This window comes from Chiloscyllium plagiosum, chromosome 7 (genome assembly GCF_004010195.1).
Source record: "Chiloscyllium plagiosum isolate BGI_BamShark_2017 chromosome 7, ASM401019v2, whole genome shotgun sequence".
In the NCBI taxonomy this organism is placed as follows: Eukaryota; Metazoa; Chordata; class Chondrichthyes; order Orectolobiformes; family Hemiscylliidae; genus Chiloscyllium; species Chiloscyllium plagiosum.
This window is the reverse complement of record NC_057716.1, coordinates 26,883,220-26,897,046: the sequence shown is the minus strand read 5'-3', so window position 1 is coordinate 26,897,046 and position 13,827 is coordinate 26,883,220. Positions and strand designations below refer to the sequence as shown.

General features: G+C 44.4%; 1 protein-coding gene across 4 annotated transcripts in view; it reads left to right on the top strand.

Annotated features, from left to right (window-relative positions):
• Positions 1-13,603, top strand: part of LOC122551428 (INO80 complex subunit D-like) — an 81,087-nt gene extending 67,484 nt beyond the window's left edge. For all 4 annotated transcript variants that reach the window (XM_043693320.1, XM_043693321.1, XM_043693318.1 and 1 more), the window contains exons 7-10: positions 1,293-1,426; positions 4,679-4,890; positions 8,278-8,435; positions 10,140-13,603. In XM_043693320.1, the coding sequence (XP_043549255.1) occupies positions 1,293-1,426; positions 4,679-4,890; positions 8,278-8,435; positions 10,140-11,338 (1,703 nt within the window). In that variant the 3' untranslated portion in view covers positions 11,339-13,603. The remainder of the gene's footprint in view (positions 1-1,292; positions 1,427-4,678; positions 4,891-8,277; positions 8,436-10,139) is intronic.
• Positions 13,604-13,827: the final 224 nt, after the last annotated feature.

Here is a 13,827-nt window from a genome sequence, read left to right as displayed (position 1 = left end):
AGCAGGAAGAATATGAAAGCAGAACGTTATTTAAATGGAGGAAGCCTGCAGAATGCTACATCACAAGGTGATCGGGGTGCCTTTGCACATGGATCACAACAAGCTAGTTTATGAGTATAGCAAGTAATTAGCAATGTGAATGGAGAGTAATCCTTGCAAGGGAGTGAAGTATGAATGTAGGGCAGTCTTGCTACAATTGTACAGGCATTGCTGAGATTGCATCTGGATTATTGTATGCCATTTTGGGGCATGTGCAGGTAGTTTTCATTTTACATTGCTTCACTTACTGTTATTTTGTTTTAATGTCTTTTGTTTCTTTGGGCCAGTTTTTTGTTGTTTGTATGTATCACCATTTTATTTTGGCTTCAGTTGTGTGCTTTTGGCATGTGCTGAATTCTGAAATCAGTGCCCAGTGTTCCACTCTCTGTATCCAAGATATTCTCGCCCTTTTGTTTTCGCCATAGTGCACAAGCTGTCCTGCCTCCTGCTTGGCCAAGCTTCTTGGCCTCTCATTTTGCTAAATTTCCAGGGAATGTAAGCTCATCTACTCCATCTCTTCTAATAGAACAATGCTGTCATTGCAAAATTGGTTCTGTCTTCACAGCAAGTATTTCCCTCCTTGGATAAGCAGAGCACACCCAGCTAGTTATTAGAATCTTAAGGTTAATCATTCTCATCTTGTGGTTTTTAGGGTTAATATAATTGAAATTAGACTGATTAATTTTTAAATTTGAATCCCTTTGTCACAAAGTTATTGTTGCTTTTGCTTTCTGAGATGTTTACTACACCTGCAAATTAATTTTGCAGTTTGAGGGCAAGGATGTCCAGGTCATTTTTTTTCCTGAACAGTTAGTGTTCAGATCTATCATGATGTAAGTTTGTGATGTAGCCATTGCTCTGCACCTTGTATTGCAGTGGAATAGGTTCATAATATTCTTTCTGGATCATCTTCCCTGCTCTTTACTTGGAGTTATGCTTTCCTAACCAGAGAACACCTTGATCATGTGTAGCCACCTCTGCAGTGTGTTTTGGAGTCGCCACATGGAAAATCCAGAAAGTAATTGTTCAAAGGCTGTCAACCCCAAGGTGATCACTTCACAGTGTTGCCATTTAATTAAATGACACCATTTAGGACTGATTTCTGTTTAGATGACCTTTCTGAAAGCTTGTTTATCGTGTGAATCTGATATTGAGTAGTCTTTGCATGAAAAGAGTTGCTTTGCCATATTGAAGCAAAGTTCACTGTATTTCAGCCTGAGGCTGATTTGTTTCCTTGACCTTGAGTGATTCAGATATCCTGTTGAGTCGCTCCCAACAGCTATTCTCGAGCTGCACAGCCAAGTTCGCAGATGGGCAGCAGTGCTCCGTACCAGTGTTTGATATCACGCACCAGACGCCACTTTGTGAAGAACATGCAAAGAAAATGGTAAATAACTGGAAAACTGCATGATATGTGTGTGTGTTATAAAAAAGAAAAATGGTGGTGGACTTCTGGTCATTAGCATTGGTGCAAGACAGCTAAAAAACCTCTAGTACTTACACCTGCTGGCAATAATTTTGTTTTTTAAATTCAGTCACAGACACTGCTGTCACTGGGTCAGCATTTATTGCCCATTCCTAGTTACTCTTGACAAACTGGTAGTGAGCTGTGTTCTTTGAGCTACTGGAGTCCATCTGGTATATATACACCCCTAGTTCCATTAGAGAGGGAAAACCAGGATTTTGTCCCAGTGACAGTGTAGAAATCGCAAAATATTTCCAAGTTCGGGTGGTGATTGTCTTAGAAAGCGGGTCCACATCCAGGCTTGTGCTTGAGATCGGCACTTATGAGTTACCACAGGAAGCTTCACATTTGAGACAGCAGGAGAGTGCATCAGGGAGGGGAAAGTGAGGACTGTAGAATTCCTGATGACCTTACACTGGAAACGTCGACTGTCCTACTCCTCGGATGCTTTTCCAGCACTGGCTGTGCTTTTTCAGCACCATACTTTTCAAGGAAAGTGCATCAGAAGAGAAGACAAAGGGGAGATTTTTAAAGCGATAAAAGGCTCCAATACTGTAAGTAGATAAAAGCTGTATCAGGCAACAGTGACTATTATTTAATAGTAATAAGTACAGATTCAGTGTGTCAAATATAGCTATCCAAAAGCTACAATTTTTAAAGCTGCCATGGCTGAATTTTTATACGTATTAAATTATTAAAGTTGTGAAACTTGAAAGGGTTCACAAAATATTTACAAGGATATTGTCAGGGTTGGAGGTTTTGAGCTATGGGGACAGGCTGAATTGGCTGGGGCTATTTTCCCTGCAGCTTCGGAGGCTGAAGGGTAACCAAAAATCACTAATCTTATTGAGGTTTATAAAATCATGAGCGACCTGAGTAGGGTAAATAGACTAGGTCTTTTCCCTGGGATGGGTGTAGTCCAAAATTAGAGGGCATAGGGTTAAAGTGAGGGGGAAAGATTTAAAAGGGACCTAAGGGACAACTTTTTCACACAGAGGGTGGTGCATGTATAGAATGAGCTACCAGAGGAAGTGATGGAGGAGGCTGGTACAATTACAGTATTTAAAAGGCGTCTGGATGGGTAAGTGAATGGGCAAAATGCTGGCAAATAGGACTAGATTAATTTAGAATATCTGGTTGGCGTGGATGAAATGGACCCTAGGGTCTGTTTCCATGTTGGGCATCTCTAACTGTATGACTCTAAATGAATAATATAATTTAGCTGCTTGCTTGACTAGGTGCTGCAATGGCATGTGCCCATTGGTGGCTTTACTTATCATTCTTCATTGTGGTCAGCGTGGCCCTTGATCCCACCAGATCCAACCTGGCTGGAATTGTCTGCGCCAAAAACTGGCAAGATCTGAAATCTGGCAAGGACTCCATCCTGAAGTTAGCAGCTGGGACACTACCTATATTTAATTTGCTCTGAAACACTTAGTAATTCTGAGGTCTTGGAAAAATGCTGTAAAGAGAAGTTTCCTCTTAAAGTCATTCATAGCAACTTTGCAGAAACTCTGAGATGCTTGATAGGAGAAAGTTGCCCACAAAACGTTTGGACTTCGAGCTGTTTTGTCACAGGAAGTTGGAGGCAAATATTCTTGAATATTTTAAGGAAGGAGCAGGAAGAGACAATGAGGCCGGGACTCCGAGCAACAGGCAGGGTGCTGGGAATAGTTTTGAATTGCTCTATAAACAAAACGATGCAGACATTTACCTGAAAACATCTGTAGCTGTTCTGGGGTAATATTAAGTGCAGAAAGTTACCAATGTTGTTCGGCAATGAGTTGTCACAAACTGGATGCAGGATCCAGTAGCAGATCTCTCTTTAGTATCACTGTGCCATGAGACCTGATGCTTTATTTTAAGGATGTGATGTTAGCCTGTGCAAATCTATTTTGTCAAGAGCTTTTATAGATCTTAGTGAAGCCAGACTTCTCATTAGTCTAGGCTGAATTCACATCTTAGTCACGTAGGTGTATTAAAAGCTTTATCTCATTATCATGTGGTTTGCGTACTTTGGATTTGGATGGTCGTGAATAATTTCTGCTTGTAGTGCTACGTGTTGCCAGTTGGTGGCACCATTGAGACCTTAGCTGTCACTAATGTTTTCATAGTACATTAGATTGATTAGAATTCCTCCAGTGTGGAAACAAGCCCTTCAGCCCAACAAGCCCTCTGAAGAGCAACCCACAGATCCATTCCCCTACATTTACCCCTGATTAATGCACCTAACACTACGGGCAATTTAGCATGGCCAATTCACTTAACCTGCGCATCTTTGGACTGTGGGAGGAAACCCGAGCACCCAGAGGAAACCCACGCAGACACGTGGAGAATGTGCAAACTCCACACACAGTCACCTGAGGCTGGAATTGAACTCGGGATCCTGGTGCTGTGTGGCAGCAGTGCTAATCTCTGAGCCACCGTGCCGCCCTGTCTGGTTCTGTATTGTTTTAAGAGAGACCCTTCAAATTGAACATTATGATCCCATCAATATCAAAATGACCTTTTTACTATTTGTTTTGGCTTGACACAGGAGCATTTAACAAGAGCTTATATCGGCACAATTATAAAGGATTTTGGTGTAAAGTGCCAACTTTGATCAATGCGAAGCCAAGCTCGTGTAAGATGATTGGAGACCCACTTTCTGTATTTGAACAGTAGTGAGTTCTGTTGCCCAAGATTCTTCCCAAATTCCAACCTGCATATGCAGCCCCCACCCAAACAAAATCTGGAACGTTAAGTTTGATGACGCAGACCCACACAGTTTGCAAATGTGTTTTTTTCCCTCATTGGGTTACAAAAAGGTACTACTAACTCATCTTCATCACAGACACTTGTGTACAAAGCAGAAAAACCTGACATGATGCCCGTCCATTCTGCGAGCATTGCTCATTTTATAGTCCAGTGACTGTGGGCTGAACCAAATGCACCTCCACCCGGGCAGTTCCCTATCATTGTCATGACCTTTTATGGAAGCATGTGCTCTATCAGAGTTTATTGTTATAACAGTTTCTGCCTTGGTCTTGAGCTCTCCTGTTCCTCCTTAAACCTCTTCCTCCACCCCTCCAGGTATGACTTATTCGTGTGGGTCACGACCATTTCAGTGTTTTGTCAGTGCTTTTTGTGCCATTCTTGTGTCCGACCTTGCTTCACAGCTTTGTTTTGTCTCAGGATAATTTCTTGCGAGGGGACAACAATCGGAAAGTCCAGCAACAGCGGAAACCCAGGAAGAAAACTAAGCCTCCAGCACTTACCAAAAAACACAAGAAGAAGCGACGGAGAGGCCCACGGCGGCCTCAGAAACCCATTCCTCCAGCAGTGCCCCAAGGCAATCTTTCTATGCCTGCTAGTCTGGGAGTGTCAGTCTCAGCCTCCCATGTACGGTAAGTACAAATATTAAAGTAAGCTGCCTCCTCATAGTGTGTCTGGGAGAGAGAGAAAGAGATGGTGGTTCATAGCTTTTTCCTCAGGTTCCTTTTGGGAGCAGTAACATTAAAAGACAAGTGAAGAGGGCACTCGGTATATACAAGAGCCAAGCTCTTAACTCGGTGTTACTGAGGGGTTTTTTTCTGTCTCATTGATGCTGTGTAACTACAGAGCTGGAAAACAAAATCTTGAGATCTTGAATTTTGGAAGCTACCAGCTGCTAAAGTTCGAACAATCTGCTTCGAAAACTGATCCGATTTTGACAGCTGTGACCAATCGGACCATAAGAGTTGAGACATATCTCTTTCTAAAAATTGTAAACCAAACAGAGATGACACTTAAACAACTGCAGTGACTACACTTTACCTCATCTCTCAATGTTTGTGGTTTCTTTTTTTAAAAAATTCCAAGATCTCGATTTACATCTTCACCAAAAATCTAATCAGTACTTAGTTTAGTGTGCCCTATCTGTGCATCAAATATCATTGGAATCTGTCCATCAGGTTTTGAGGTGTTTACAAATAAACAGATTTGAAAGTAGGGATGAAAGGATTATCTCAGCATATTGAGGTAGATAATTCTGAAGGTGAAAGAAAGAAACTCTACCAGAGATTAAGACCTGGTTGACGTCGACAAAGTTGCCCTAGTTTGAGTTATAGGAGGAATTCTATTGTATCTCACCACCTGCACTTTCTTCAGAAAACTAATACGAAATTGTTTCCCTGTCATGTTATTAATTTTCGGCCTGCTCTGACTGACAATGCAAGGACTTGGAGAGATGATTTGATGGGTGTTAGTTTACCTCCTATCTTACCCATGTGCTCATACTTAGCAAGCTCATTAGTTGTGAAGATACCACTTACAAGCAATCTATAGATTCCTATTAGGACTGAACCTCAAAGCTACTTGAGCTGCCCAGCATAAGAGCTAGCTCAGAAACTGGACCTGAGCCTAGCTTGCATTTATATTTTGCTACATCTTCAGAATGGCTGTCCATCTCCTGGCGCATTAGGGATGGTGAATATTTTTGGCTATTAATGATAATTTGGTGGGTGCTGCTCTCACCTCTGAGTCAGCAGGTTGAGAGTATATGCCCCATGCCAGAGACTTTAACACCTAATTCAATAAGATATCGAGGCAGTGCAGCACTGTCGGATGCCATCTGTCTCATCTGATTCAATTTTCAAGCTCTCTTTTAGGAAGATAAAAGGAGTTCTCACTCGTGTGTCTTGGTCAGTATTTATCTATCAAACAACACTGGAATTGTTTATCTGATTGTTATCACCTTGCTGTTGTGGGAGTTTACTGCATGTGAACAGTCCAACATAACACATGCCTTCCTTTCAGTTGGTCAGATGGAGCATATACACTCAATGTGCTGACTCGGCTGAGAGCGGCACCCACCAAATTATCACTAATAGCCAAAAATATTCAGCGTCCCTGATGCTCCAGGAGGTGGACAGCCATTCTGAAGATGTAGCGGAACATAAATTCAAGCTAGGCTCAGGTCCATTTTCTGAGCCAGCTGACATGCTGGGCACCTCAAGTGGCTTTTGAGGTTCAGACCTAATAGGAATCTACTGGCTGTTTATAAGGGATATCTTCACAACCAAGCTTACTAATTATGATCACATGGGTAAGGTATGAGAAATTGGTCAGATGCATTGTGGTTGAAGGCCTTTTTTCACGTGGACCATTAGGAAGAATAATAGTTTAGAATTACCCCATGGCTGCAAAAGGTTCTTTGAAGGCATAGAGTTGAGGTTTTTTCAATGGCTTGTTGAAAGACAGGTATTCAATTATATATCGATGTTCTAATGATGCTCCCATGAAGTTCTTTTCAAGTGCTTTTGAGGAGTGTACTCTGACTCATGTTGACTCTGAGCCACTTGGGATAGTGGTTAAGGTCAAAGAGCTAGGTGTCCTTGGGCATCTTGAAATAGGAGCAAGAGGCAGAAAGATAAAAGGAGAATTCCAGAGTTTGGCCCTAGCTGACTTAAAGTGTGGCTGCTGATGGTGGGCTGGAGTGACTGACGGTGTGGCATTCAAGTCACTTTCCCCCCCCTACCCTTATCACCCAGTGATTCTCCTCCTGTATCTCTCCACTGTCACCCCCAGCTGGTTGGGACTGCTCTCGTCTCATTCTTCTGTTGGTTATCAGAGCCAGAGATTCACTATCAATAGGGACTTGTTTCACTGGAGCATAGGAGATTGAGGAGTGACCTTGTAGCGGTTTATAAAATCATGAGGTGCCCAGAAAAGGAGAATAGCAAAGGTCTTTTCCCTGCGGTGGGAGAGTTCAAAACTAAAGAGCATATTTTTAAGGTGAAAGGAGAAAAATTTAAAAGGAACCTGAGAGAATGTTTTTCATACAGAGGGTGGTGTGTAGATGGACTGAACTGCCAGAGGAAGTGGCACAGGTACAGCTACAGCGTTTAAGAGACATTTGGAGAGATAAATGAATAGAAAAGATTTAGAAGAATATGGTAAAAAGGGCTTTTGCCCGAAACGTCGATTTCGCTGCTCCTTGGATGCTGCCTGAACTGCAATGCTCTTCCAGTGCCACTAATCCAGAATTAGAAGAATATGGGTCAAGTGCAGGGATATGTGCGTGTATGAGAGATTGCTGAAATAATTACCCATGGCTGTTACCTCTCTCTGACTCTTCCATTGCAATCCTGGCTGGTCTCCCACATGGTGCCCTTGATAAACTTGAGGCCATCCAAAGCTTTGCTCCTTGTGTACTAATTTGCAGTAAGCAAGTGCCATCCACCTGTCAAACCTGTGCTTGCTGGCATGCATTGATTCTTGTTCAAGCTGTGTCTAGTTTTTAAAATTCTTCTCAATATTTTCAAATCCTTCCATGGTCAGAACCCTCATCACTGTAATCTTCTCCAACCCTACAATCCTTGCTGATATCTGCACTTAGCGAATTCTTCATTCCCAACTTTAATTGCTCCAACATTGGTGGCTGTGCCTTCAACTGTCTCTCTCCACGCTTTAGCATTGGATTTTCCTTCCTCTCCCCCTCTTTCCTCCTTGAAACGTACCTCTGACTAATATCTCCTCAGTGGTTTGGTGCTCATATTTTAGGATATTTTGTTACATTCAAGGGCCTGCATAAGCATAGGTGGTTGTTTTTCTTGATTCACTGAAGCCTACAGCATGACTTCCTAGACACACTCAAGGGTGTGAAGCAGTTAGTTCTAAACTGAGATTTTCAAATCTAATTTTTTTTTCTTAACTCCTTGTGAGTTAGAGCATCTGTCGCACAAAGTTTGCTCGTGCCAGCAGAAGGCGCTACATTTAAACTGACCCCTAACCCCTTCCGTTTCCAAATGCAGGAACTCCTCGACTCCAGAACTCAGTGCTGATGAAATTCCTGACGACATCACCAATGAGATCACCGATATGCCAAATGACCTGGAACTGAATCAGGAAGAGTTGGCAGAGGTTCTTCAACGATTGCCTGATGATCTGCAGGACTTCGACCTCTTTGAAGGTGACCTTCTCACCAGAGTTCTCTCTTTATAAAATTATTTCCCAGGTTGATGCTTTTCTAAACCAATCACTTTGCGACCACTCTGACCCCACTTCCCAAATTGGGACCCTCTTACACTGCTCTGATTTTTTTTTTTCATTTGGTTTTTCCCACCACATCTCTATTGCTTTTCAACTATGAACTTCTCTGAAATATGAGATGTATGGCACATGGTTTAAAATGACCATTTATACAGCATAAACAAGCTCTAAATGTAGGCCTGGGCCTCATCTCCGTAGTAAATAGACTTAGAATAGTTAAATACTTTCAGAATTAATATTTTACTGTGGGCAGATCTAGGGACTAAGAGCAGGGGCGTGAGACTAAGTGGGTGACTCTTTGTAATAGGCTGAACAGTCATGTCCTCTGCTGTACAGTTTTCTTTTCATTCTCATGAGGGTTACCTTGTTCCCATTTCAGCTGAACTTGTTTTGATCCTGAGTGGTTGCAGATGAGGTGGTTCCATGTTTATGTCAGTGTAAAAGGGAGGTCCCTTTAAAGCTTACAAAAAAAGTGATGGTAAACCCATTCCTTGGCTCTCTGTGACAGTATGAATGAGTGATGCAGTTATGGTTTTAGGACAAGCTCCACAGCCTAAGCAACAGGAGCAGAAAGTTGGCCATTCGGTCCATCGAGTCTGCTCAGCCCTCTGAGATCACATCTAATCTGATAAGCTTCCACTCCACTTCCCTGCCTTTTTGTCCACCTTTCGATTCCCTTGCTGTTTAAAAATCTGTCTTTTCTCAGCCTTGAATAAACTTAATAACCCAGCCTCAACAGCCCTCTGCAGTAAAGATTTCCTGATTCGCAACTCAATAAGAGAAGAAATTCCTTCTCATTTCTGCCTTAAGTGGGTGATCCCTCACTCCAACATGTAGGAGGATAGAGGTTTCAGGAAGTTCCAGAGGGCTGTGTTGGAAATGTGTTGCTGGAAAAGCGCAGCAGGTCAGGCAACATCCAGGGAACAGGAGAATCGACGTTTCAGGTATAAGCCCTTCTTCAGGCTTATGCCCGAAACGTCGATTCTCCTGTTCCCTGGATGCTGCCTGACCTGCTGCGCTTTTCCAGCAACACATTTCCAGCTCTGATCTCCAGCATCTGCAGACCTCACTTTCTCCCCAGAGGGCTGTGCGCAAGTACAGGTGGGGGTAAGCCTTTGAGAAAGGAAAAGCAAAGCTATAAAAGGATTTGAATAAGTAGAATTCATCGTTGTTCCAGTCAGAGCACTCATGCATTAGTGACCATGGGATGAGTGAGCAGGATGATTTATTTGATAGCAATAGAGGAACAGCAATTTGTATGTCTCAAGTTTACATGTATTGTAGTTATAACACTGGGGTAATGTGATGGGTGCACATTGGTCACTGTTCAACCCTAAGGTGCTATGAAAGGTGAAGGTCTGTCACTGTCACACTAGGTTGTGACATGATCGTGAGTACGGACTGACTCTGTGTAACATTTATGTGGGATGTGAGAGGTATGCAGGACTACGTGGTTAATTTAGGAGAGGGAACAGGGAATCATTTCAGTGAATTACAAGGGAGAATCTATCAGCCAGTAACCTCTGACATCATGTCAAACTTGCAAAGGAAATCTCTTCCCATTGTTCTGTGCTATTTGTGCAGTGAAGTGACGCCTTTTTTTGCTTTTGCTGCCGTCCTTTAGGTAAGAATGGTGAACTGCTGCCAACTACAGAGGAAGCAGAGGAGCTGGAGCGGGCGCTGGAGGCGGTGACCTCGTATGCTGCCTCGTTGGAATGCCTGAGCTCCATTGGTGAACTGGCGCACACAGACGGAGACGGTGACCAGGAGCTTACGGGCAGAGGGATGGGCGTGTTTGCTGCCGCAGCCGCAGCAGGAATGCCAGCCCTCAGCAGAGCGGTCAACAATGAACTGGGAGACCTCCTCAACGGCCGCATCTCCACGGAGAACTTCTCCAGCCTGGAGCTGGATGAGAACCTCCTCCATCACCCGTCTGCACTGTCCAGTCCGGCTGGCTCCCTAGGGAGTCAGGCCCAGGGCACCTACCCTTCCCCTTCCGATGTGGGCCTCTCATCTGCCACTTTGGTCAACCAGAGTGGGGGGCTGACCGAGCGAGGCCACCAGTCACACTTCTCCAGCCTCCGGGGTGATGCCAGCCATAGTTCGCCCAGGGGCCACCTGCTGGGCAAAGCCGACGAGCTGATCTCACCCCGGCCTCACTACGGCAGCGAGCACTCTCGCTCGTCTCCATACAGCAGTGAGCACGTGCCATCACCCTACAGTGACAATGCCACCCCTCCACCCCGGCCCCTGCCCTACCCTGGGGATAGCCTCAACATCCCTGCCACCACCACAGTCGCCCCTGCCCCGTACCCCCCAGATGTGACGCTGCTTCCTGCCCATGTCCTGCCAGCCCAGCTAGTCAGCCCCCGGCCCCAGTGGGGTACCATCAGCCTGAGTGACCCCGCCACCTTCAGCGGCCTGATTTCCTCTGGGGCTGAGGGCCATTTGCTCTCCACCTCCCTCTCCACTCCTCTATCCACGCCTCATTCACCCTCCACACATACGGCCTTCTCCAGCGCCACACCGGGTAGCGCCGTCCTGCTGCCGGGCCTGACGCAGGCCGGCTTCAGCGATGGCAGTGGCGTCGTCACCACAGTGGGACCTTCCTCGCCCCCTGATTTGCCAGCCTCCAGCCCCGCCAAGCAGCAGCTCCCTCAGTTCAGCGCCGCCTTTGGCCCGCAGCTCACCTCCCACAGTGGCATCCCCAAGGACGTTCAGCCGACCCACAGCTCAATAGCGCCCCCGACGGGCTTCTCAGTAACTGCGGCTGCTGCCGCGATCACGAACAATGTCACAGTTCCGTTTAGCGCTCCGCAGTGAGTCTCCTCGGGATTGCTTTACGACGAGGCGCCTGTTCTTCAGCTTGTGAGCAACAGCCACACCTTTCTTCTGCAGTGTCTTGAGAGTTTTAGGGCTATCGTCCAGTTTCTTTTTTCTACCTGCCTAACGGGTACAATCCGTTCAGGAAGCTGGCTGAGAGATGAAAGTTAACATGTGGCTGGGCAGAGATGTCAGTGTTACCTCTACCCTTACTAATTTTTGTTCCTTACTGTTATTAGGTCATTTCACTCATTGACTTGAAACCTCCTTGATCCCCAGCCTACTCATTCACCTCGCATCTTCAAACATTACAATCTGTCTTTTATAACAATTGTCCTGAAATTTCTTTCAACCAACAGATCCAGGTCACACAGTAAACCCAGCAACTTGGATTTAGCGGGCTTTTTCCAGTCTGTATTCCTCACTCCCTGCTCCCCCCGCATGCATACATACACACGCATTTTCCCCCCTCACCCCCCAACATTTACAAATACCTCTCCTTCGCTGGCATCTCTGTCACGGTCAACTTTTCCAACTGAATTGAAGATGAAACCTTGGGGGGGAAATATTGCGAGTGGACTCTGCCAACCCTTTACAGACAATGTCGTTGCTCATCCAGGTACTTTGCCAAGCAGCCGAGAAGAGTTCAGGTGACTTCCTTTCAATGATGCCAGGGCCTTGTGTGCTTTTTTGAAAAGGGGAATTGGTGACACTCTTCCCCCTTCCTTTTCAGGGCTAAAAGAGCGTAATACATTCAGTTTGAGTATATTTTTTATGTAAATACATTAGTACATTTTATGACAACATTACTTATCTATAAAACCATTAATGGCGCACTGTTAAATATCAGACTCAAAGGTAGATGTTTGGCTCATTGAGGCTTTTCATATTTAAAAAAAAAACACATGTATACACGTGCGTGTGCGCGCACACACACACACACACACACACACACACATATATATATATATAGATTCTGGATTAGATCCCACGATCTCTGCACATACATCCCCCAAAGTTGCTGAGAGATTCTTGAGCGAGGTGGCAGAACTAATTACAAAATTTGCTAAAATACAATCCTGAAATTTATTCTAAAGTCTTCTATGTGTGAACTACTAACATGGGAATCACTTCAGCCTGAGAGGCCAGTTCAGGGCACTTTTTTAAAGATGGAACAATTACACAGGCTTCTAGGTTCAAAGTGATGCTTGGACGTTATCCTGTCCACTATCCAAGCATCACAACTTTATTTTTCTTACCCTTTCTCTGCCTTCTCTTCCCAAACTCACCCTCCCCTTCAATCCCTGGGCTGCTATTCTAGCCCACAGCACCAGCAGAGATGTGTTTGTTGAGTGAGCAGAACCTGATTATTAACACCTTCAAATCCAATATTCTTCAAGCTTGAACCAGTTTCCATGAGACCCAATTTAGCAAAGTCACAAGCTTAGCACCTGTCTTAAATGTAAACAGTCACTTGTTTTACAGGTTGGTTGCTGAATCTTTTGTTTCATTTTCATTTGGGCGTGGAGGGAAAAGGACGGCCTCCCCTTATTTCTGGTGTTGAGAGATGCTCTGAACCATTTTAGGGCTGTTAGGGAAGGGAGGCCTAATCTTTCTTCTGACTCTGTGACAGGTACACTCTGAACCTTTGTGAAGTAGGAATCTCGTGATCCTAATCTGCATCAAACCGCCTTAAGCATGGGGAGTCCCAATGGTTCCCCCCCTCAAACTGGTGTGGCACTTTTGACAGCTGACACTTTGGTGGTTGGTTCATATACAGCCTGAGATTGCTCCTCCCTGGCTTCCAATAACTGTTTATTATATTACCCCAAGACCTGCAACACCAACAGGCACACTGCCTTTATATTGCACCACAGTGGTGTTTACTGCAGTGCACCCTGTGTCTTAAAATGCCAAATATGTTCAATTTTTAGAGAGTAAACTTTATTTATGACAGAAAAGGTCTGAATGTGTATAAAATGTATTCTACGGTGTGTACTTTTGTGCCACCTGTAGAGTTTTTAAATGATATGCTTCAATGAGGTTGCCCCAATTTTAACATTGTAATTTCATATCCTGCCTCAGAGACACATACATAATGTATATAATGCACAAAATTTATCTATTTACATCTGAGAATCTCTGCAAACTCTCTTTTGTGATGACAGTACTGCTGGGAATTTGAGTCCCTACCATACACACTTGGTCCAATTCCAAAGCACTATATCCTTGGAACTTTTCTGCTCTCCTGTGCTTTCTCACAATAACGTATTGTCAATTTCTTGGGACCCCAGTGTGTGATGAGCAACAGCCGCCGTCACCAATGGAGAACCACCCTCCGATGTATCTCAAAAAAATATTGCGTAGGACTCCCAAGTGAGCTTGCTTCATATCAAGTGTGGGACAGGTTCTTGTTTTGTAGACATGTTTTGTGGAAGGCCAATTGCAGTGTCTTGTACATGCTGCATCCTTTTTGAAAGAGAACACGT